Genomic DNA, 25,715 nt, shown 5'->3' on the forward strand with positions numbered 1-25,715 from the left:
TTAAAAATGTTTTCTTTATTTTTTGTGTTTGTTTTTTATGTATTATTTGTGTGAAAAGTATTATAAACCTATTACAGTACAGTACTGTATAGCCAATTGTGTTAGTTGGGTACCTAGGCTAACTTTGTTGGACTTACGAACAAATTAGACGTAACAGACTCTCGGAACAGAACTCGTTCGTATGTAGGGACTTACGGTATTACAGAAAAATATAGTGGTAGAGGAACTCAGAAGTCATCTAGATTAATCCTTTACAGGGCATAACTTACAGTTTCCAAGATAAGTAATAACATAACCACGTTTAGAGTGAATAATCCCAGGACTCCCTGAAAACTCAGTATTTCCAAAGTCAGCTCACTCCTTTATCAAATAGTTATAATTGTTAGACAGTCTTTCCTTGTGTTAAAGTAAATCACATCTCCCTATAATTTCTTGTCATTGCCCCTTTTTCTGCCTCCAAGCCTCACAGAAGACCCAAGGTAGAGAAAACCCAAGAGGTCACTCCAGGCTTTGTGGTGAGGGCCAGACAACGGCATTTGCAAAAGTCATCCTGTATCCACCGTGCCTAGCACAGAGTCAGACAGTAAATATTTGGTTGAGTAATGAATCAGTGAGAGTCTCAGAGTGACAGTAAATAGAAGTTAAAAACTGCTGCCACATCTTTGACAGCCAGGAACATAGCTGTGGCCTTCCCCAGTCATGTCACAACCAAATTGTCGTAGATGTTTCCACATACACATAAGTGAACTGTTCGGCATCTCCCTGACCCATCACAAATTGTCGGGCCTGGAGGAAGGGACAGCAGCAGAACTGATGGAACCAGGGAGGGAGAATGGAGCTCTGGGTCCTGGTCCCCTCTCTTTTCCTCTGTGACCTACTCAATGCCTGAGTGACTGCCAGGGCCCAGGCACTGTCACATTGGGCTGGAATGAGAGTATATAGTAGACACATATACCAGGATGGGTTTATCCCTAAGAAATTAAAAGGTTGCAGTTAAATATTGATAGTTGAAGACAAAACATAATATCTGCAGGGATTTTCCACCTCCAGGCCCTTCCCAGTTTTATCATTCCAATTTTGAAGTGACTAGTCAAGACACAGCCTTGGGAAGCCCAGAGACCTTTTTTTTTTAAATTTATTTTATTGAAGTATAGTTATTTACAATGTGTTAGTTTCTGGTGTACAGCAAAGTGATTCATTTATACATACATACACTAGTTTGCATATGCTAATCCCAAGCTCCCAGTCTGTCCCTCCCCTCATCCCCCATCCCCCTTGGCAACCACAGATTGTTCTCTATGTCTGTGAGTCTGTATCTGTTTCGTAGATAAGTTCATTTGTGTCATATTTTAGATTATGGGAAGCTCAGAGAGCTTCTAATCAAGTGGCTGCTGCTGTTTTTGTTTGTTTTTTATTTCTTTGTGGTTTGTTTTGTTTTTTGCATTGAACCTAACAGGGGAGGTTAGGTTCAATGCAAAAAAAAAGTTGTTTTTTTTTTTTCAGTGTTTTTATTTTTTCAGTGTTCATAAACAATGAACAACTCAATGTTCAATTTTTTCAGTGTTCATAAACACAGAGTATTTGTAGGACGAATCTATCAAGAAACTCATAGAGGTCAAAACCCAATCAGCCAACCATAAAATCAATAGTTACCTCTATCCAAAACCCGATTTTGCAGTTTCTGAGTTAATCTTTAACTTCTAAAATTTTAACTCCTTGCATTCCGTCATTCCACACAAATGCTTGCATGAGCAAACCCTTCTTTCCTACCTGATATGCCACTGTGCATCGCCTTGCCTTGGCTTTTGTTCTTCTTTTTGGAGTATCCTTGTGTGACAGGCTCCCCATTCTGTATTCACATGGTGCATGAAATGCTCAGGGAAGAAGATGCCAAGTCCTTGTCTTCTGGGTCTTCCATCATCAGGCCACCAATGCCAAACAGTCTTCATCCTTCCTGAGAGCCTTCTATTTAATACATTAAAGAGGGGGACTTCCCTGGTGATCCAGTGGTAAAGAATCCGCCTTAACAATGCAGGGGACGCGGGTTCGATCCCTGGTCAGGGAACTAAGATCCCACATGCCGCGGGGCAGCTAAGCCTGCTGACCTCACGCGCCTCAACTAGAGAGCCCGCGTGCCGCAAACTACAGAGCCCAGGCGCTCTGGAGCCCGCGCGCCACAACTAGAGAGAGAAAACCCACACGCCACAACTAGAGAAAAGCCCGTGCGCTGCAACAAAAGATCCCGTGTGCCACAACTAAGACCCAGTGTAGCCGAAAATAAATAAAAATAAATAAATAATAAATAAATCTTATATATATATATATATATATATATATATATATATATATATATATATATATATAATCTCAAGGAGCACTTTACACCTCTGCGGCCTGGATCTCTGGATGCCTTGTTTCTTGCCAATGCGCTTCTCTGTGCTAGAGCAAAATACTTTCTGAAAGCGTGATTTGGATAATGGTGCTTCCCCCAGTGAGTACATTGATTTAAAGCAAAAGTCACAGGTCGCATTTCCCACCTTGAACCGCTTCTCCATGACATGAGGTATCGCGCATCGTGACCCTGAGAAGAGGCCTGCCCCACACCCCCCACTCTGTGACTTCTGTTGCCTCCACCTCTTGCTTTCTGTCTCTCTCAGGTCCCTGTGCTGCCGGAGTTGTGGGCATCAAGATGCCCCGTTATTGCCTGTTCGGAGATACAGTCAACACAGCCTCGAGGATGGAATCCACTGGCCTCCGTAAGAAGGGAGACTGCTTTTCTTAGAGGACAGAGATTCTGTCTTCCAGCAGAGGGGAATTGTAGGATAAAATGCAGAATAAGTGCCAGGGAGATGAAGAATGACTCTTCACACTGACTGGCCGTGAGCCTGGGTCAATCCGGTCCTTGCTACAAATTGCCGTTTACTGATAACTATTTTATTCTTCCTTTTTGACTCAGTTTTAGACTGTTATCATTAATTTGGGTTCATTTGCAATGCATTCAGGCATGCTCTACCTGGAATAGCCATGAAATTTAGCATAGATCCATGTAGGTTAAACAAATTCCATTTAACAGAAATCTATTCAGGCAAGGGTATGAACAGAAGAGCCTGAAGGGAAGGGCTAATGATGCCATAGCTTCTGCTTGTCTCTATATTGCCTGCAGACAGGAAGGAGTTCCTAGGACATTTAAAGTACAGATGGCAGGTACACATGTAGCCCGTAAAGCTGTGGCGTTGGACTTGGTTCCTGGAAGGAGCCCGGTATCTGTGGCAGCAGCCACCATTTACATGGCCTCACAGACATCACCTGAGAAAAGGACCCCAAAAGAAATTGGAGATATTACTGGTGTTGCTGATGTTACAGTCAGACAGTCCTACAGACTGATCTGTCCTCGGGCCCCAGATCTGTTTCCTACAGACTTCAAATTTGACACCCCTGTGGACAAACTACCACAGCTATAGATTGAGGCAGCTAATGTCAAGCTCCTATGAACACTGAACTTTGCCTGATGTACATAGCCTATACAAAGTGCTGGACTGAGCCTTTAATAAGGAAAAATGAAAGACATGGTACGCATTCCAGGGCTAAATTTTTTTTTTTTAAGGTTTACTTTTTTTTTTTTTTTTTTTTTTTGGCTGCGTCGGGTCTTCATTGCCACGCGCGGGATTTCTGTTAAACTGAATAGAAATTCAGTGGGTTAGATACAGAGTATATACCCTGGTTCACTTTCCTATTCGTCTTTTATTTGGTTTTCCTTGGAATTGGTTTTAATAAAGAAAATGATAAGTATTTGTTAAATGCAAAAGCTTATATTGCGTTTTTCTGGCAAGGTGGGGGCAGTGTGTGTTACATCTAGTAAATGCTCAATAAATACCTATGACTATGATAATATTAGAAATATATACAAGAGAGAAAGAAAGCATTGGTAATGTGTGTGCAGGCTTACAAAACACTGGTGGTAGTATGGTATTTTGGCAGTCTACTGACAACCTGATACTGGTTTGAACTAGAAAATCACGGTGTAAAGGAAATAATAAGGTTGGGGCCAAACAGACTTGGGTTAAAATCATAACTGTACAAGTCACTGTCTGTGTAAGCTTGGGAGGAAGTTACCTCATCTTTCTAGGCATCAGAAAGTTGAAGATACAAATTGAGGATGGGATTCCAACCTTGCTGGAAGGGTTTCTGGAAGGAGTTGAAGTGATGTGTTTTAAGCATTGAGCAGCCCTCTGGTACATGGTAGGCAGGCAGTACGGGGTTTTCATTATTCTTACTGTTGTTACTGTCTGTGGCACCCAGAGTGGGAAGGTGTTATATAGTAATGAATCAGTGAATGAGATTGCCCTCACCACTTGTTTGTTAGAAGGATAACAGTTATCCCGGAAGAGTAAAATACGAGAAATTCAAGACTCTATAACTCTCTCCAGAATCTTCACCTTGCCACCAACACTTTAGCTACTTATTGGAATGTTTATATGGAGACACCAGAGCAAATTCCACCTTTTAAGCTCAGCACCACAGGCTAAATCCAAAGCCAGGCCCAGGGGCTCCCACTCTGAGCTGGGATGAGAATTTATGGGGCACAACCTAAGGAGCCCCCTCACTCAGGACCCTCTCTCTTCCCATGTGTGATAGTAGTTCTTATCTCACTGATGATATTTTTAAGTGTTTTTTTTTTTTACTACAATATCTAAGCTGCCAAGAGCACCTGTAGTAAATATTCTGGCTCAAGGGGAAACAAATGGAGCCATATAATAGCTTTCAAAACGGATGAGATTTTCATTTATCTATTTTGCATTTCCAGCCTTGAGAATTCACGTGAGCGGCTCCACAATATCCATCCTGAAGAGAACGGAGTGCCAGTTCCGGTATGAAGTGAGAGGAGAAACGTACTTAAAGGTAAGGAATCCACAGAGACAGCACCCAGAAAAAAGCTCTCACCAGCACCTGGGGGCTGCCTCCTTTGAGGCTGGACACCCAATGTTCAGTGTATTGATGAGCATGGGGATGAAGCATGCTTTCCTGTTCTCCCCGCAGTGATCACCCACTCTCCCCTGTAGGAGAAGCTACCACCGAAGACTATAAACTCAGAACTTTCCTTTACTCCAAAGACCCCTTCTGATGTTTTGAACTATGGCCACTACGTTATAAAATGCTGCCACGATTTCTTTCACCTGTATCCAAGTTTGTCCCCAGTTCCCCCTCCACTCCCAAGAGCTAAAGTCTATTGCAGGACTACTTTAGTCAAAGCCCCTACTCTCCCCACGTATGTCCTCGCTTTTACTGCAAGATGCTGCTACTCTCTAAGGCCGCCTTTCTTGCTGTACTTTTCTGAGGTTCTGGACCAGTGAACCTCAAGGTGTGGCTTCACATTCTGACTCACCATCATCCGGGCACTTGTTACAATGCAGATGCCTGGACTCCCCCCACAGGCCTGCTGGGTCAGACTCTCCTTGGGTGTAGATCAGAAATCTGTACTTGAAACACGTGCTCTCCGTGACTGTGACGCGCAGGGAGACGTAAGACTCCCCGTTTCAGATGCGCCGTGCTGCCGCGCACACGTTTAGAACAGCAGCCCTCGAGAGCCACTGCGCGTCTCCAGGTGGCCCACCTGGCTAGTTGAAGGCAACCGCACTCACAGTTGGTCTGAAGCCAATGATCGGCCAAGACCATCTGCCTCTACTAGTCATAGGGCCGCTGGCCTCTACTCTGTGACGGCAGCTGGGAAAGCCTCCTTTTAGGTAGCTGTGTCCAAACATCACACTCGCTTTTTTAATTCTCCGTAAATACATTTTCTGCAGGGTGTTCCCCCCAAAACAGAAGTGGTCTCGGGATTATTACAGTCCAAACACAGCCCCAAACCACGATTGTTTCGAATGAGTGATTTTTTTAAAATATAAACATCCAGTCTCCTTTTCAAATACAAGCTCTAGCAAAAACAGAATTGCCTGTGTTTCCCTTTATTTTATAGCCTCCAGATGGGCCCAGCCAGTGGTACTTAGTGAATGTTTATTATGATGCACATGCGTTTATAATTTACACACTTAAGGTGGGGAAACTGTGGCACAAGTTTCGTGGCAAAGTTTTGGGACAAAAAGGGCCAGAATAAAACGTAGATGACAGAAACCAGTTGGATTCGTTGGCGTAGCAGGATTGCAGATGAATGTTCTTCATTTAGAGCTCTTGTGCTGTTGCTGTGATGATATTTTGAAATATCTTTTGGGAAAAAAGAAAATTCTACTTTGAGAAAAACACGTCTGGTGGATGAGAGACATATTTTTTAACAGGCACTTAGAAATAAAGATCGGTCTACAGATAATGCAGATCATATCAGGAACAGGTGCTGTCCTGAAATATAGGCACTGATGAGAAACTCAGAGGTGAAATGTCTTTTGGAAACAGATACTTGTCAGAACGGTGGGTCAGAACGATGGGCTAGAGCCGACTATCTTGGTCTCCATGGTACACACCTTTCTTTTCTCTCTAGGGAAGAGGAACCGAGACCACCTACTGGCTGACCGGGGGGAAGGACCAGGAGTACAACCTGCCAACCCCTCCGACCGCGTAAGCTGCCTGCGGCTGTGATGGGGAGGGGTGGGGGAGGGGAGGTCTTGGCTTTGTAAGTTGTGCTACGTGCAGCCGGTTTAACTGTTGTCGAGTGCTTTGCCAGTGGCAGTGATGCAATGAATACAAGGCGAGAGACTACACACATGAAAAAGCTTGGAAACCTCCCCTCTCTGACCGCTAGAGAGTTTCAGGCCTGCTCAGGAGACCAGAGGACAGTTTAGGGCTCCCTCCCTGCCCCTCTGGTCGTAACAAAAGTAGAGCAGTGGAGCCCACTGTACTGCATTGCCTCCCGTGCCTGCAGTGCTCTGCCGAGTCACCAGAGGAAACGGGAGCGCCCCCAGCTCCAGGACTGCGGGTCTGGGTCTTCACATGGAGTGTGTGTTCCCCATGAGATGAGGAAGAGAGGTTTCAGGTCCAAGTAACCGGTTTCAGTTCCCCTAAAGATGACTCAGATGGTCTTCCAGTTGCACCTTGGCCACTGCGATCAGTCACTGTGGCCACTGGAATGGCTTTTGCTGTGGTAGAGAAACCCTGTTTTGCAGACTCCTAGATGCAGGACCCAGACACATGGGGAAGACCGTAGAGATGCCAAGACAACCCAGATCGTTCCTGGGTCACGGGGGACCTGGCCCCTTATTAAGAGCCCCCCAGGTCCATTCTGAACTCTTGAAACCCTCCGCCCGTTGTGAGCCCTCCCCAGACAAGCCACACTCCTAGGAAGGTGTGGGACCACACGTTTTCAGAGTTTCGTGGTAGCAGGGGCCTAGCACCCTCCTGGCTTCCTTTCCCCTCCCTGCAGAGGTATGTGTAAACCTAACCATGCCTCCGAATTCCGCAGCATGTTGTTTCACTTTGAAATTGAAATATATCGATAATTTCCTGCTCGAAACATATTCTGCTTTTCCTACAACTACACAGAGCAGGGATGACAGATCTTTAAGCTCATCAAGGGAAAGCAAGGATCATTTTGTGTTCTCTGGACTTCATGTGTTCAGCCCAGAATAGGTGTTCAACAAGTATTCAGTGAATGGAACTGGCAGTTCTGGAGCTGAGGGGTAGTCTGTATGAATTGCTGAGAAGATCCGTTTTCCCTCCGCACTCTCTCTCCAGGGAAAACCAACAGCGATTGCAAGCCGAGTTTGTAGACATGATCGCCAGCTCTTTACAGAAAAGACAGGCCTCAGGGATAAGGAACAGAAAACCAACCCGGATAGCCAGCTACAAGAAGGGCACCTTGGAATACTTGCAGCTGAACACGACAGACAAGGAGGGCACCCATTTTTAAACCTCAGTGAAGTCTAAGGGCTCGGGCAAACCAAGCCCAGCTGCACTTGGGCAACAACCTCAAGTGTCCTGAAGCTTGCATTTCCCTGAGACCTCAGTGGAACGGAAGAAGGCTTAGATGCAACCTCCTCAGCCTCACTGCCCTGTCTGGAACATAGACTTGCTTCTGTGAATCAGATGTGTGCCCTCAGTGCAATAATTACCTTTTACTCTGGGGCCCAATCTCAACAGTTACCCCAGGGAGCTTCGACCTGGGAAAGAAGAGGAATGAATGTACCATCTCAAAGTTGAGGAGATTTTGTTCTTATTTCACCTATTTTTGTTTTGTTTTGTTTTGTTTCCTTCTGTATTCGTGATAGGATTCTTTTTTTAATTGTCACGATTATATTTTAAGTACTTTGTCTCCATTAAATTATATTTAACTCATAATTTTTGCAGAAAATGTGCAGTATATGAGGTAGGAATAAAAGTTAAATGTTTCCTGGGTCTGTGGATGTGTTTCCATCTATTCCACCCATTTTCCTGGAATGCGCCATCCATCGCCTTGCCCTCACTGAAAAACTGACTTAATTCCCCTGCACTGAAGGAGGGCAAAGCTAGCATCGTTGCTCAGGGATACGAACCTTGACGTTTATCATTACCTGTGTGCATGTGGGAATTTTGTGTCTAGCCCTCTACCATAGGAGCTGTTTAAGATCTGGGCTAAATTCAAATCCTGTTTACCTGTAAAGACACATTACTTCCAACTCTGCAAATATCCCCCTTTCACATCCAGCAGCAATCTCTTGCCCCTTCTAATGGCACTCCAGCATGACTCTCTGCTTGAAATCTCTGGGGAAAGGACAAAGGTCAGGTTGAGTAGACTAGTATCAGCAAGGGCAAGAACAAGCATGTAACACCCTGGCACTAAACCACTAAAGCAACTGCTCTAACCACATCATGCCTCCCCAGGCCTCTGCCACAAAAGCCACTCCAGAGATTAAGAAACCGGTTATGTCTTCTCCATCACCTGGAAAAGCAGACAATCAAAAAGTAATAAATTATCTCCTGATGTATAGGTTGAACACGTAATATGCAGCAAGAGTCCTTCCTTGGAATCTGGAGGTTTACAATCTGTCTGTGTCTCTGTGTCCAGCACAAGGAGACTTTATACACAGGGATGAGGTCGTGGCATGGAAGTTCTTGGTCATTCATTCATTCAGGAAACATATTTGACCTTCTCCTTTTATTCCAGGGACCGGGCTTAATGTAGGCGGTAGAGACATACGGTCTCTGCCAAACCTTGAATCTTATAGGAGAGAGAGAAATGGAAAGAGGTAAGTGGGCGTGGGGACCAAGCAGCATCCTTGATACCAGGCAAACTTAGCAACTCTAAGGTCGACCAGAAAATTGTTTTTAATGCTCACAGGGCACTGATGAAAAACTTCTCAGTTGAAGGCTCCAGTGTTTGTATTCTATCATAGACTCTACATGGTTAAATATTTCTTGACCTTTAAACAGATGTGTGGCCTCGGCTTGTCCACTTAACAGTGTGGATGTGTAACACCAGTGATGGCAGTGACTAAGAATGGTACCGGTCAAATTCCTTCTCTGCTCTTTTCTAGCTGTAAATTAATTAATGTCTCCAAGCCTCTGTTTCATTAATAAATCATTAATCATAATATCCACCTCAAGGAGTTGTTAGAATGATTTTTTTAATGAAATTTGTCAAGAACCTAGCACAGTGGTTCATATAGTAGATTTTCAACATATAACCTCTACCTTCACTTTTTCCCCCCTCTCTCTACTTGCTTAATTAGTCAGAACTAAAGCATTTCAAACACAGGACTTTCATGTGCAATAAGCATACTTAAGGTGATTTTTTTGAAGAATTGATTATAGAATTTTTCAAATGTACACAAAAGTAAAGAGAATAGCTTATGAATCCCCATCGAGTCATCATCAGTTTCAAGAATTACTAATATTTTCCCAATCTTGTTTCATCTATCTTCTACCAACTTTGTTTTACCAGATTGTTTTAAAAGAACTTCCAAATATCCTGTCTTTCACCTATATATACCTCAATACATCTTTTTTTAAATTTTTTTTTATTGAAGTATAGTTGATAGAAAATGTTGTTTCAGGTATACAGCAAAGTGATTCAGTTTTATATATACATATATATATATATATATATATATATATATGAACATATACATATATTCTTTTCCAGATCTTTTCCATTATAGGTTATTACAAGATATTAAATATAGTTCCCTGTGCTATAGGTCCTTGTTGTTTATCTATTTTTATATATAGTAGTGTGTATCTGTTAATCCCAAACTCCTAACTTATCCCTCTCCCCCACTTAACCAGTTGACAAACAGTTTATGTAAAGGGCCAGACAGTAAATAGTTCACACTTGGCAGGCAACCCTCTCTCTGTTGCAACTACTCACCTCTGCTGTTGTAGCACGAAAGCCGCCATAGACAGTATGCAAGGCCACGGGCAGGATGTGTTCCAAATAAAGTTTGTTTTTATTTGCAGCTATTGTTTGCTTACCCCTGCTCTAGCTAAGGATTTTTTTTAAATCATAACTAAAATACCATTATCATAGCAAATGAAATTAATGACAAGTCCTTAATATCAACTAACAACAGGTTCATTTTATTAAAAATCTCCCTAGCTGTTTCAAAAAAATATTTTACATTAGTTTTTTCACGTTGGGATCCATAAAGGTCCATATGTTTACACATGCCTGAAACATCACTCTAGTCTCTTTTAACCTATACCGTTTCACCCATACACACTTTTTTTCTATGACATTTATTTGTGGAAGAAATTGAGTCATTTTTCCTACATAGTTCCTCAATGAATTTAGCTGACTGACTGAATATTCATGGTTATGTTTAATTTGTTCTTATATTTTCCATATTTCCTGGAATTTGGTAGTTAGACCCAGAAGATAATTAGACTCAGGTCTAATATTTGCCCAAGATAATTTATGTAGCCAGTCTCCCAAAGGAGAATTTAGATGTGGAGAATAATACACTGAGATTCCAGCTCCAGTGATCAGTAATGAGACTAGATTATAATGCCACACTTGGCATTAGTTTTAATCACCCACTCCCACCTCAAACCCCCAGAATGACAGAAAATTACTTCTATAAAGAATTGGGAAACAGGAAAGAATATCCTTGGTGAACCAGAAATTATGAGGCAATTCTGAAAGACGGAAAACAGATGGGATCAGACTAAAAGAGAGAATAGTAGCCCAAAGCAATTGTAGAAGAGGACTGATGGAAAAAGTAGGAAGGGTTCTGGGGGAGCTCCAAGCTCAGAAGGAGCAGATAAAGGGGCAAGAGAAAACCTTAGCGTTAATCAGCACTAGGGTGGAGGCTACCATTGCCAACGAGAGTACACAGACTTAGGGGGAAGGGAGCCAGCGCAAACCCTGGCCTGGCTCTGCCTCTGACCAAGGCTGAGGCAGCCATTGCCAGCACGCACATTCCTGCCCACCCTTGGGAGGAGGGGAACTAGCTCCAGGGTGGAGACCACCGAAACCAGCGGGAGCAAAACCAGCCGAGTAGTGTGGCAACAGCCCCCACTGGCCCTGACCCAGCCTCTAACCAAGTCACACATACCAGGGAAAAAGTGAAGCCAGCACAAAAGTGCAGCCCCAAACCCTCAGGCCCTGGCTATGATGCAAACCAAGGTACAGACTACCACCACATCTGGGAGAAACCCAACTCCCTCAGAGCTCCTGCTTCAGCCCCTTGGGTCCCAACTCTGCTCCCGACAGGGTGATAACAGCCATTGAGCATAGGAGAAGCTCCAGCTTGCACCTGGCTCTGGCTCTAGCTGCTCCAACTCCAGCCCTACCTCCTACCAAGGTGGGGCTGCCAGCACACCTGTGGGAAGACATGCTCGTTTCAGATCCAACTCTCCCACCAAAGCCACTGTGTACCAGAGTCTGTACAGGATGCTCCATTCAAGGACACCACTTTAAGACCACAATAAGTAACTGTTTCACTAGTTTCATGGGGACAGAGAAAGTTAAATTGAGAAGACAAAGGAATTTGTTTAAAATGAAAGAACAAGAAAGAAAAAAACCCAAATGAAGCAGAGATAAATAATTTACCAGATAAAGAGTTCAAAGCATTAGTAATAAGAATGCTAACTGAACTCGGGAAAAGAATAGATGAACACAGTGGAAATTTTGACAAGGAACTAGAAAATATAAAAAAGAACCAGTCATCACTGAAGAATACAATAACTAAAATGAAAAATATACTAGAAGGAATTAACGGCAGATTAGTTGATACAGAAGAACACATAAGTGACCTGGAAGATAGAATAATGGAAATCACCCAATCAGAATACAATAAGAAAAACAAATTTAAAAAATGAGGGTACATAAGGATAGCTTAAGGGACTTCTGGGACAACATCAATCATACTAACATTAGCATTATAGTGGTCCCAGAAGGAGAGGAGAGAGAGCAAGGGGTAGAAGGTGTATTTAATGAAATTGTGGCTAAAAACTCTCTGAACCTGAGGAAGGAAATAGATTTCCAGGTACAGGAAGCACAGAGAGTCATCAAGCAAGATGAATCCAAAGAGACCCATAGGGCTTCCCTGGTGGCGCAGTGGTTGAGAATCTGCCTGCCAATGCAGGGGACACAGGTTCGAGCCCTGGTCTGGGAAGATCCCACATGCCGCGGAGCAACTAGGCCTGTGAGCCACAACTACTGAGCCTGAGCGTCTGGAGCCTGTGCTCCGCAACAAGAGAGGCCGCAATAGTGAGAGGCCCGCGCACCGCGATGAAGAGTGGCCCCTGCTCGCCGCAACTAGAGAAAGCCCTTGCACAGAAACAAAGACCCAACACAGCCAAAAATAAATTAATTAATTAATTTTAAAAAATATTTAAAAGAGTGTTAGAAGCATATTCACCAGTTACAAAAAACTCACAATTATATGAACTATTAAAAACAGAAACAAAAAAACAAAGAGACCTGTATAAGACATCTCATAATTAAAATGACAAAAGCTAAAGAGAATTTCAAAGGCAGCAAGAGAAAAACAAAGAGTCACATATAAGGTAACCCCCATAAGGCTAACCGCTGATTTTTCTGCAGAAACTTTGCAGGCCAGAAGGGAGTGGCATGACATACTTAAAGTTTTAAAGGGGGAAAACCTACAACTTAAGATACTATACCTTCAAGGTTATCATTCAGAATTGGAGAGATAAAGAGCTTCTCAGAAAAGCAAAAACTAAAAGAGTTCATCAGTACTAACCCAACCTTAAAAGAAGTGTTAAAGAGTCTTCTTTAAGTGAAAAAAGAAAAGGCTACAACAAAAAATAAGAAATCATAGGAAAGGTAAAATTCCACTGGTAAAGGCAAATATATAGTAGAGGCTATAGTGGCTTAGGGGCTAGGATTCCAGGCTTTCACAGCCGTGGCCTGGATTCAATCCCTAGTTGGCAAACTGAGATGCCACAAGCCATGTGGCACAGCCAAGAAAAAAAAAAAATACCCTTAAAAAAAAAAAAGACTAGGGCAGGAAAAATACAAAATAAACCTGGAGCACCTTGTGTTGACAGAAGGTAATGAAGTGCTCAAAAACAAACAAAAAAAAAATTGGGGGCATGTCAGAATGACACAGAAGCCAACCTGAAAGAACTCCCAAATGGTTAAAGCTGGAAGAAATTTAGCAATAAAATAAATAATGAAACTTAAAGGATAAAGTAGATATCCATGATTCCATACCAAAATAAATGTGATTAAATATACAAATAAATGATGGAGATGAGATAACACTTCCTTATAGGATAATCCAATTAAGAAGTGTAGAGAAATGCAGGAAAAAGAAAATGGCTATGAGAACACCAGAGTAATAATTTTTACAGACAATATCCATCAATTAATGCTAAAATTAGTGGGTGACAGTTTAAGGACAAACAGGATGTTAGTATAGTTTCAAAGTATCTCCCCCCAAATGTTTATTATTACAAAGGGAAAGTAGTCATTTAAAGTGGAAAAGCCTCCGACACCACCTTAACCAGATAATTAAACCTAACTTCACCAGTAACAAGACATATTAACATCCTGTACCCCCTCATACAGTGTCTTGAGAGGGTCTCTTCACCTATGTGATATTTTTCCTTAATATGCATAACCTCAATCTCATCATGTGAAAACATCAGACAAAATCAAATTGAGGGACATTCTACAAAACACTTGACCAGTTCTAGGAATAAAGTTGGAGGAAATACTGAGACCCTATGAGAATTAGCTTAGGAGATTCTATCCTAGGTTGAAGGACTAGGAAATGAAAAATGTTTGAAGTTACAGAGATGATCAGTAGAGGTACTGATGGGGATGGAAAAAGATATTCCATGCAAATGGAAATCAAAAGAAAGCTGGAGGACTTCCCTGGTGGCGCAGTGGTTAAGAATCCACCTGCCAATGCAGGGGACACGGGTTCGAGCCCTGGCCCGGAAGATCCCACATGCTGCCGAGAAACTAAGCCCATGCGCCACAACTACTGAGCCTGTGCTCTAGAGCCCGTGAGCCACAACTACTGAAGCCTGTGTGCCTAGAGCCCGTGCTCCGCAACAAGAGAAGCCACCGCAATGAGAAGCCCCGCAACAAAGAGTAGCCCCCACTCGCCGCAACTAGAGAAAGCCTGCGCACAGCAACAAAGACCCAACACAGCCAAAAATAAATAAATAAATAAACTTATTTAAAAAAAAAAAAAAAGAAAGAAAGCTGGAGTAGCAATACTCATATCAGAAAAAATAGACTTTAAAATAAAGACTGTCACAAGAGACAAGGAAGGACACTACATAATTATCAAGGGATCAATCCAAGAAGAAGATATAACAATTGTAAATATTTATGCACCCAACATAGGAGCACCTCAATACATAAGGCAGATGCTAACAGCCATAAAAAGGGAAATCGACAGTAACACAGTAATAGTGGGAGACTTTCACACTCCACTTACACCAATGGACAGATCATCCAGACAGAAAATTAATAAGGAAACACAAGCCTTAAATGACACATTAGACCAGATAGACTTAATTGATATTTATAGGATATTCCATCCAAAAGCATCAGAATACACTTTCTTCTGAAGTACACACGGAACATTCTCCAGGATAGATCACATCTTGGGTCACAAATCAAGCCTCGGTAAATTTAAGAAGATTGAAATCGCACCAAGCATCTTTTCCGACCACAATGCTATGAGATTAGAAATCAATTACAAGAAAAATAAACTGTATAAAACACAAACACATGGAGGCTAAACAATACGCTACTAAAGAACCAAGAGATCACTGAAGAAATCAAAGAGGAAATCAAAAAATACCTAGAAACAAATGACAACAAAAACACAGTGACCCAAAACGTATGGGGTGCAGCAAAAGCAGTTCTAAGAGGGAAGTTTATAGCACTAGAGGCGCTGATACCATTGATAATGGAAGGAGGTGGAGAACAAGGTAGAGAGTATTGTAGGTGAGACAACTCTTCGTTTATCCTAGCAGGAAGTCAGATAATGTCAGATTGATAAAACGAGAAACAATAGTATAGGCATATTGGCTTGATTGATGCTGGCACCTTCAGAAGACCTAAAAACAGAAATAGTAAAAACGGACAACGTCAGAGACATTGTACTAGAGGAAGAGAAGTGTAGGTCAGGTGATTTGCTTCTCATTATAAACACTGATTATATTCATATTCTTTAAACTATGTGCATTAATTGCTTAGATTATTTTAAAAAATAAATAACGGGGGAGGGGCAATATAGGGGTAGGGAATTAAGAGGTACAAATTATTAGGTATAAAATAAGCTACAAGGATATATTGTACAACACAGGGAATATAGCAAATATTTTATAGTAGCTATAAATGGAGTAGAACCTTTAAAAATGGTGAATCACTATATTGTATACCTATAACTTATATAATGTTATACATCGACTATAAAAATAAATTTTAAAAAATACAAAAATAAATAACAGATAGTATTCCATAAAAATTGGGACTACTATGTGTTTGAAAGACTCAGAATAAAATTTGTTTAAAATTTAGATGTTCCCCATGCATAGAAAATGAGATTTAATAAAACAGGGAAAAAATAATTCATGCAAATTTTTTTCAGAAACCTACCTATTGCACAAATGAAGTACACGTGTCTTTCTGAGAGCATCTTTTAAATGATCACATAGCCTTTGTTTTTGTAAATGAGAAAAAAACAACAACCGAAATGATGTGGGAAATTGCTCCTTTTGTGCTTGAGTCACATGAATTTTTATTCAGCCAGCAGATGGTAGACCAGATGTTGGATAATATGTTCTGAAAATGACTTTGTTTTATTAAGTGGTGATAAGTTAACCATTATAGAAATAGAAGACTTTCCAGCCTAGAATTCTCATGGAGACTTTGTATTTGCAGCAATAGCACATTGTTTTCATGTTTGCTAAAAATGCCATTATCTTCTTTTCTGTATTTTTATAGAATATAAAACTTTGTGTATGTGCTTACATATACACATATATCATACAATGCAATCCCAGTTAAAACACATCTTATCTAGCACCTTTAAATAATTGCAGTTTAATATTGTGTAGATTATTCCATTAAATTGTTTAATGTATTAACCTGACCGCAGTGTAAATAGAGCTCACAGCAGAGAAACCAGTGACACACTCCTGGTTTATGTCCTAATATTTGGGCAGACTCATGACTCAGAACACATTTGTTACAAAAGACATGAGTTATCACTTCCAGTTCCATATTTCTTTCGAAATAAATAATCAGATCTTGTGGTTTGTGATTAGGGCACATGTTTGGTAAGAGTGGGAATTGCACAAGAACCTTCTGCAGCTTCTAAAGAGATCCTAGATTACTCAGTCACTCATTCAGCTTAGAAACAAACATTCTATAGAGCAGTATTTCTCACTCTGTGATTCTGTGATCAAGGATCTTTTTTCATTTCAAATTGACCAGAGAATGATACTTTTATAAAACACAGAAGCACACGCTTAGATGTTATGGCAATGTCCATCTGCCACTGCGAACCAGGACCGGTCTGCAGAGCCCCTAGTAGAGAGGACCATACATTCAGAAATGTAGATTTCAGTCTCAGCTTTGCCGCAAGCTAAACCAAGAGCTTCTGGGCCAGTTGCTTAACCCTCAGGGCTGCTGCGAAGACCAAAGGAGTTTTTATAGGTAAAAGCTTTGTAAAGAGAGGAGAACTATATTCATATTAGTTATTATTCTGAACCTCTCTGGACCTCAATTTCAATCTGACTCAAAGAGAATTGGAGGAGGTGATCTGTATAGTACTTTAAACTTTAATGATTCTGTGTATTGATGCATTTGTTTAAATAAAGCAAGAAGGGTGGACGGTGTGTGGATACAGTGTAGTGCCAAGAGGTTTCTAAGGAACTGGGCATAGAGCAGATAGTGCCTGGCCCGTTCTGTCCCCTCACCCTTGGCTCCCTGTGTTGACTGATAAGAAGACATCCGAACAAAGGCTGCTCTTGGACATTTACAGGCTCCACTTGGAAGAGAACTTTTGTGAATCCTGACCAGCAAGTTGGGCACCGGACTCAGCATTACCATGGGAGCAAGAAGTCCTACATCCCACCACCCAGCCCCCTCCATGAGGCCTTTTTCTCCAGAGGAACAGTGTCCTGCCTTGATTCTGCCTTGTTGCTTGTAAACTTCTTCCCCAGTGAGAAGGCCCTGTTTCTCAGCTATAGGGAAAAGCGTCTACTCCAGCTAGTTTAAAAGTAAGGAGTTCATCAGTAGCTCCCCCAGTCTCTGGAAGAGCAGGAGAAGCGGACTTAGAGGCCACAAAACCAGGAGCCTGCAAAAGTGAAACCTGGATCGTCACAACAGAGAACTGTTTCAGCGAAACACCACAGGACCCTGCTCCCCAGCACTGTTAAGAACTGTAATCCAGAAACCCACTACATTTGCCCCAAAGGACCAGATGCTTCTGCCATATGCATGCTGAAAATACCGTCTCCCCAAACACAGCCACCTCTCTCATTGCTCCAAGTTTTCCAAGATGATCTGCTCCATTTTCATATGGACATGCCGTATGCCACCACCAACCTGTCTCAACCAGTGAGAAGGAAGCCATGTAGTCCTTAAAAAAAAAAAAAACCCAAAACTAAAACAAAGCAAAAAAAAACTCAAAGAAAAAACCTATCCCATAGCATTACATATAGGAGGTAATCAAAAATACAGGTTGATGATTTCACTGCTGATATTGATCATGACTTTGCTTATGCTGATTCCACTGCCTAGAAATCTCTCCCACATTCTTCACTTGTGCTTTGAGATTCCTCTCAGGTATCATGTCCTCCATGCTCAGTGCCCATCCCTTCCATGCTCAGTGCCCATCCTCTGTGCCCCCCAAAGCACCCTGTGCTTACCTCTGTCACAGCACTTACCACACTGTGAAGTGAACTGCTGACCTTCTAGGCCCCTTCAGACCATGAACTCCTCAAAGGCAGGGGCTATGGTTCATTCATCTGTGGCCACAGAGCCTAGCACAGTGCCTGGAGTACAGTAGGCACTTCACATGTGCTTATTGAAATGCAACTGTGATTTAAATTGATTTGATTTCTTAACTATCCTTTGGCTGAAGGTCAGTTGGGCCTGAGATTTGTCAGGAGCTCGCTAGGCTGGGAGAAAGATCTGAGCTGCTCATCGTCTGTGTAGCTGATTAAAGCAGCAAGCCCACAAAGAGAGCGAGGCCTCTAATCATTTACTGAGATGGTATAAGCAAGAGTCTGAAACCAGAGGAAACACCACCTCCCCCTGTTGCATTTCCCCCCCATGGAACAGCACACCTGTTAAGGGTCAGGGGGACCAGCACGGATGGCATCACCTCACTGTTGAGGGAGCCTCCAACAAAAGGCTCTGGCTGTCTTCCTGACTCTGGGGTCAAGAGGGCAAGGGAGCAGGGCTAGGAGTGGAAAAGTACTGGGTCCTGGATCAAAATGGGGTAAAGTGTCTTCAAGTTTTCCTCTTCCTCCTCCTGATAAGGAGGTCTCCACAGAAACACCTGGAGGGATTCTCTAGCCAAGGCTTCAGATAAAGAGACCTAGGAATGAAGGCACGGGGCCAGGAATGCAAATGTACAAACAGTACGACTGGCCTGAGGGCCTGAGTCCTTGACTTCACCTCCCTCCAGAGATAGCAGTGCATGACCTGTGCACCAGGCCTGGTGTAGGGCGGGCAACGTTCCCTGTGAGGCCTGCTAGGGAGGGCCTATGGAACTGCCTATGGTCGGGCCTGAAAAAATTCACACGTAAGTTTTTAACTAGGACCCATCCTCCTCAGTATTAAAAAACCAAAACACAGACTCAATAACCTAGAATGTCACAGCTGCCTCCCAGGCTTTCCAGGGATGTGCACACAGTAGTATATCCCTCTAGGGACAAATTCCTGAGAGAGGAGTCCAGACCCACAGCTCAGCTAAAGTGAAGAAGGAATGCATGCTTCTGTAATTAGGAGAGGCCAACAAAACTGACCTAGAATTTATCTATACCTTGGAAAAACTGATGCAGTTCTTCTGTAAAAAAGAGTAATTAAGAAAAAAAACCCAGAAGTTAATATGTGAGTTTTTTCTTCTCAACACCAACAGCCAGTTCTCTGACACCAACTGGGTGACCAACAATTCAATTCTATTCTGACAGTAGCTACCAACTCAGCACCGACTCCACAGGTTAAGGGCTCGGTCTCACAAGACTGTCTCCACGGCAGTTGCCTGTCACAAGTCCCAGAGGGCCACCCTGAAGCTATAATCCAGAGGTTCCCATGACCCCCTCCTCAGGGTCCATAATTTGCTAGGACAACTCACAGAACTTGAGAAAACACTTTATGTTTACCAGTTTATTATTGTTAAAAAGAAACAACAGGCCCCAAATGGAGTCATTTGTGCTGAGCCCATGTCACCAGAGTAAGACTTAATACCTAACCTTATATTCCCAACCCCTCAGGAAACTTCAACTAGTCGACCTGGAATTACCTAGTCAGCCCTAAGTGAGGTAATCTTCTTCCATTCCCTTTAGGAGGTGACCTTGCCTGAAGTAATGCGTTCTTTGCTAATAATTTTCCCCCTTTCTGCCTTTAAGAATCTTTCCTTTTGTACAGCTTAGCAGAACGCCCTTCTATTTGCTAGATGGGATACTGCCTGAATCATTAATTATTTAATAAAGCCACTTTGATCCTTAAATTTACTTAATTGTATTTTTGTTATTTAATAGTTTGATGGCAGCACGGGACTGAGGGAGACTTTCGACAGCTTCAAAGACAAGGAGAAACACAGGAGTGGTACCCTGTGACCTGTTTGAGTTCACTGTCTTTCTCACCGTTTCGAAGGCCCACGGGTAAGTCCCTTCTTGGTTCTCAGCTCTGCCCTCTTCGCGTGCAGCTCCTAATCTAATTGGCTTTTTCCATAGTTACTTATTTGGTTGGAACCCCCAGCCCTTGGTTTTGTCCCCAGATCCCCAGTTCCACATCGGGAACTGCAGGTAATTATTGGCCAGAGTTGGGCTGGGTCTGACTTAAAAACCGGACTAATCTGGATTCAGACTAGATCTGATTTAAATGGGACTGGGTTCAGTGTGAGGCCTTGAGTGAATAAAATTTTAAGTAAAGGCTATAGCTAATGGGAATCTCAGAAACAAACAAACAAACAAAAAATCACAAAATTGGTGAGCATGGGAAGAGCATTTAATAGAAGCTGTTAGAATATTCACCACCTAACCCAAAGACTCTGGTGTTAGGACAAGTTGGTCACAGAATGGGTTAGATCAATACTAGGTCACCTGCCAACCTCAAGAAAATTTCTGTGCTGTGAGGTACCCTGCAAAACGCCACACAATCCCCAACCCAGCAGCACATCCCTTTTATGTATTATTTTGGCTCTGAAAGACCCAAAACTTTCTCTTAAAAAAAAAAAAAAGGGAATTCTTAAAACCCAAAGAGTTAAGCATGCTACCTTCCTACATACCTGCTTAAGAACTATGGTCCAAGAAGCTATAAATATCTACCAAATATGGTCAAAATCTTGCTAAAGACAATCTAGAATTTTGTGTCCTGAGAACTTGCCTTGGTAACCGTCAGGTTGGGGGCCCCAAAATATGGCCAGACAGAAATGTGGGTTGCACCCCATCTGTGGCTAGATATGGCTGGGCAGAAATGTGGCTTGAACACCATTTGGTAAGGGTCCTACCACACTGCTGCCAGCCCTCAGGGAAATCACAGTGGCTGCTATGAGGAATGTTCCAGTTGGATAATATCATTTAAGAAGTGCATTTAAACACAAAGGATACATATTTTAATTGGTATGAAGAAGCCTCCAAAATGTTTCAAAATTCCAAAATAGCCCATTAAAAGATTCATTGCAAAAGGCTAAAATGAAAAAAGTAAGGACATAAAAGGCACCTAAAACAAAAGACTATAGGACTGATGTAATTCCTACTGCTCCGCTCTATCCTCCTTTATTCGAGTACTTACTCTAGCAATCCTCTGTCTGAATTGCCTTTCCATGCTGGAAAGACTATTAACAGTTACCTTTCAAAGTAAGAACTTGGCCTGACTTTCTGCCTCCCTGGGACATGCAGGCTGTTGGTTCTTTCTTTTGGCTATCTTTGGGAGTGACTCCAGATCTTGAGAAGGCAGTACCTTTTTCACCCTCTTTGAGGATGCCTTTGGGTCCATGAAGTTGTTTAATTTTGCTAGAAATATGTACTGTTTGTCCTGGCTGAAAACTGACAAGACAGTTAAAAGAATTTTTAAGTAGCTCTGTGGTCAAAAGTTGCTCAGAGATTGGAAGCTGATATTCAGATCCTGATAGGAATTTTTTTAAAGCCTTCTCCCCTAAAGAAATTAAAGATAATGCAGTTGGATGAGTAGATCAATCCATAATATCATTTAAGCCTCAACCCAATTTCTTATGGAATTGAGAGCAACTGTCACATCTTTACAAAACTAGGAAGACAGCTCTAGAGGCAATTCAAAAGTTCACTGTTCCTTTTTATCAATCCCCAAACCTCCCCTGTTTATCTTAAAAGGCTTGTAACTTACATTGTTTCCCTCTGTCTCTGAGATGTAAATGTTGAAGCACAAACTTCAGGGATGTAATTCTTATCATAAGGAAAATGAAAGGGGGAAGATCATTTGAAACTTAGGATCAAGAAAAAAAAAAAAAAAACCCAACAACTTAGATCCAACTTCAATTACTAGTAAAATGAAAACTATTAGGTCTCTTTGTGTTTGGCTATGTTTATGTGTTGTAGATGTGTGGCATTTACTACCTCTGGATGGTATTACTAAAATTAATAGTTTGTAAAAGAGCTCTATTTAATTGGCTTAAGTGCTTATATAAATTTAGTATTCATAAAAATTCTTATAAATATAATAGAGACTAACCCAAATGTTTTTCAGGTTCACCTGATCTGGGAAAATACTCAGTATTAATGCTAGTTTAAGTTTGCTGGTTTAATTAAAGCAAGCATGTCTTTAGGGTTATCAATGTTAAATGTAAAACTTTTATTCTACCTGGGTTTACTAATCAAATAAGGTCCTATTATCTCTGTTACAAAATTTGTCTGCCAGAAAAATAACTTTGGATGATGGATGACTCTGTCTAATGTCCCATGAAGTTCTTCTGGGTAGCTTAACCTAAATGTTGAGAACAAGTAAATTAAATAGATAAGAGTTTCTAGGTAAACTTTCTAAGCCATTTTTCCAAATCTTTCTGATAACCTAAAACCTTAGAACTTTGCTAAGTTAAATTAAATGAGGGAAATTCATTGAATATTTAGATCATTTCTAAATAAAAGACTGAAATATAAATTACTGACATAAGTTTATTCACTTTTTGTTTCCTTTTTTATAGAGGAATTAGACATATTTGGATCTATTAGTAAACATGTTTTGTGCCAAGCTGAGAAATTTACTATAAAAAAGCATATCTCCAGAAATTACAAAAAGTATAAATTTGCCAGGCCACAGAATGCTAATATAAAGAACAATTTACAATTGCTTACTTCTTAGCTTTCACTAAAAATTAAGGGCTTCTAAGGATTAAAAATAATTCTAATATATGTGATTGAAGCTACTAAAAATAATAAGGAAAACATTTCCATATACAAGAAAAGATATGTGTTTTTAATAAAATAGGTATAAGGAATGGAAATGCATTTTGTTAAAGGAAAAGAAAGTAATTTTGTCCTGGCTGGGAATAAGGGAAAAAATAGGACAAAAATGAATCCGAAATGTATGTATGCAAAAAGAAAATTTGGAAGCTTGTGGAAAAGGAATATTCAAAAAAGAATTTTAGGTGTAGTCAGGACAGTCTATGAATTAAAATAAATTTAATTAAGTAAATGAGCTTTCATATCAAAATTAAGCTGGTTCAAAATTATAATTTGGTTTTCTCTCTCTTTTTTACAAAGTTTTCTTGGACTTTTGGTCTGCTTTTGATAATAACAGATTGTAAAAGATTTTTCTTTATCTTTTAAGTTACGTACCCAGAAAACAAAGATTTTGTCTTTTATCAAAATAATTTCCTGTGCTTCATGTTATCTTTATCATCAGGTCTTTGATTACTTAAGTAAACCTATCTTCTCAATATTGAAAAGAGATAAATTTTACTCAGAAGTGTATAATTTTCTTTATTTGCCTCTGAAGTTTTTGTCCCTTTGGTTAAGTGGATAACTGAGTATAGTTTCACAGTGACCTATGGTCTTATATTTGACCAAGTGTTTTAAAACCTTTTTTGACATTTTTGACAAACTTTCCAAAATTCAAATTCTAAATAATGTCTTTTTGACCTTGAACTAATTTGGGTTTTTCCAACTTAGAAAAACCCAAGTTAGAACATCTGAAAAGATTCATTCTTTCTCCTTATAGAAAGAGAGATGTTACACTAATTAGACTTATCTGGCATATTAAATTACATGAGAAGCATTGTGAAATAAGTGATGATCAACCTTAGGTTATATTATGTGGGTGAATGTTACTAATATAAGTGTTCTAGACATTGTATAAAATTCCTAAAATTCAGATATGTCCTGCCATAATGTTATCTGTCATAAATCTAGTTATCTTGAAATGTTATGTGTCACAGAAATAACCAAATTTTCTTGTCAATTCCATTATAATGAACTTTCATCAGATCTTTAGCAATGGGCATTTTAAGCCTCTTGTCATTTACAGGCAATTATTGTTTACTATAACAATTTTGCAAAAGTGTTCCTACAAAGGTGTTTGAGCTTTAGAAAAATTCATAGAAAGTACTCTGACAGGTAATGTAGAATACAGGTTTCTGATCACTTTAAGATCATAAAACTGAACTGGGTAAAAATTTCCAGAATTAATAGAAAAACAATTCAAGCAGAGTAAGAATTAATAACATGGGGCTAATTGAAATGATGAAGATGATTATAATTTTTATGAATTTTGCTCGTTCTTTTATGTTTTGCTTTTCCAGATTTAAGGAAACCTTTCTCTCTTTTCTCTTAAAGCTATCAAGGATTTAGTAAGATATGCCTTTGGAAACAAAGATGAAACATTTACTTTTTCTTCCTACCTAATCCCTCTAGAATTTGGAAACTTGTTAAGTATTCTTTTCATGGCAAAAGAGTTAGTTATTTGCTAAGTTCAGTGAGAATCTGTTCTCCTTGTAACAGAACACAGTTGGAAATATTGACTATATATATATATTTTTTTTTTAAGTATTTGTTTATTTATTTATTTATGGCTGTGCTGGGTCTTCGTTCTGTGCGAGGGCTTTCTCCAGTTGCGGCAAGCGGGGGCCACTCTTCATCGCGGTGCGCGGGCCCCTCGCTATCGCGGCCTCTCTTGTTGCGGAGCACAGGCTCCAGATGCGCAGGCTCAGTAATTGTGGCTCATGGGCCCAGCTGCTCCGCGGCACGTGGGATCCTCCCAGACCAGGGCTCGAACCCGTGTCCCCCGCATTGGCAGGCAGACTCTCAACCACTGCGCCACCAGGGAAGCCCTATTGACTATATTAACAAGGCTTTGACTGGAGTATCAAATTTGAGAGAGATATGCATAGACTCAGATATGACCAGACAGCTTTAAGGAACTGCTTGAACTTTGGATTGGCTACTTGACCAGGAGAGATTTTTTTAAGAATTCAATCTATTATTCCTTATAAAAAGTCCTAGCAAGGCAGTCTTTAAGAAGCTTATATGGTCAAGCACTAGTCTTGCTGTACTCATGTAAATAATCAGATGAGGTTTAATGCAAATAAATTAGTTTTATTTTGATTATCTTTGATTAAAAACGGGGGCAAGTATAGAAAAAAGAATTATTTTTGCACCTTTTTAGATATCAGATTTTAGTCTTTAATGGTTTTGTTATCTCCCTGTAAACTGGACTGGATCCTGAATTCTTCTAGTTTCCTCAAACATCTGGCTACAACTTTCCAAACTAATGTTTTCCAACTTTCTCCCACCCTTCTGATTTAGAATCACTAAGAACAGAGGCTACTCTTGAATCTCCTTAGAAGGGACTGTACCAGGTCCTCCTTACTACCCAGATGGCAGCCAGACTCAATCTCCAATCCCTCTCCTCTCGCCAGAGGTGGAGGGGCAAGTCTGAAAGTTCTAACCCGCTGATCCCCTGCTTGGTTTTTCTGGTGACCAGCCCTCATCCTGAAACTATCTAGGGGCCCCCAGCCTTGGATCATCTCATTAGCATACAAAAGATACTCTTACTGCCCAGGGAATTCTCAGGGTTTTAGGAGCTCTGTGCCAGGAACAGGGGACAAAGACCAAATAGTTTTTTTTAATTATATCACTGTCAGGCTTGCTGAGGG

The 25,715-nt window shown here is 40.9% G+C and overlaps 1 protein-coding gene across 7 annotated transcripts in view; it reads left to right on the plus strand.

Moving 5' to 3' along the window:
• The window catches only part of GUCY2C (guanylate cyclase 2C), a 114,095-nt gene extending 105,764 nt beyond the window's left edge, over positions 1-8,331 (plus strand). For all 7 annotated transcript variants that reach the window (XM_057557632.1, XM_057557637.1, XM_057557634.1 and 4 more), the window contains 4 exons: positions 2,658-2,756; positions 4,805-4,899; positions 6,488-6,564; positions 7,678-8,331. In XM_057557632.1, the coding sequence (XP_057413615.1) occupies positions 2,658-2,756; positions 4,805-4,899; positions 6,488-6,564; positions 7,678-7,852 (446 nt within the window). In that variant the 3' untranslated portion in view covers positions 7,853-8,331. The remainder of the gene's footprint in view (positions 1-2,657; positions 2,757-4,804; positions 4,900-6,487; positions 6,565-7,677) is intronic.
• Positions 8,332-25,715: the final 17,384 nt, after the last annotated feature.

Source organism: Balaenoptera acutorostrata, chromosome 11, assembly GCF_949987535.1.
Source record: "Balaenoptera acutorostrata chromosome 11, mBalAcu1.1, whole genome shotgun sequence".
NCBI lineage: Eukaryota > Metazoa > Chordata > Mammalia > Artiodactyla > Balaenopteridae > Balaenoptera > Balaenoptera acutorostrata.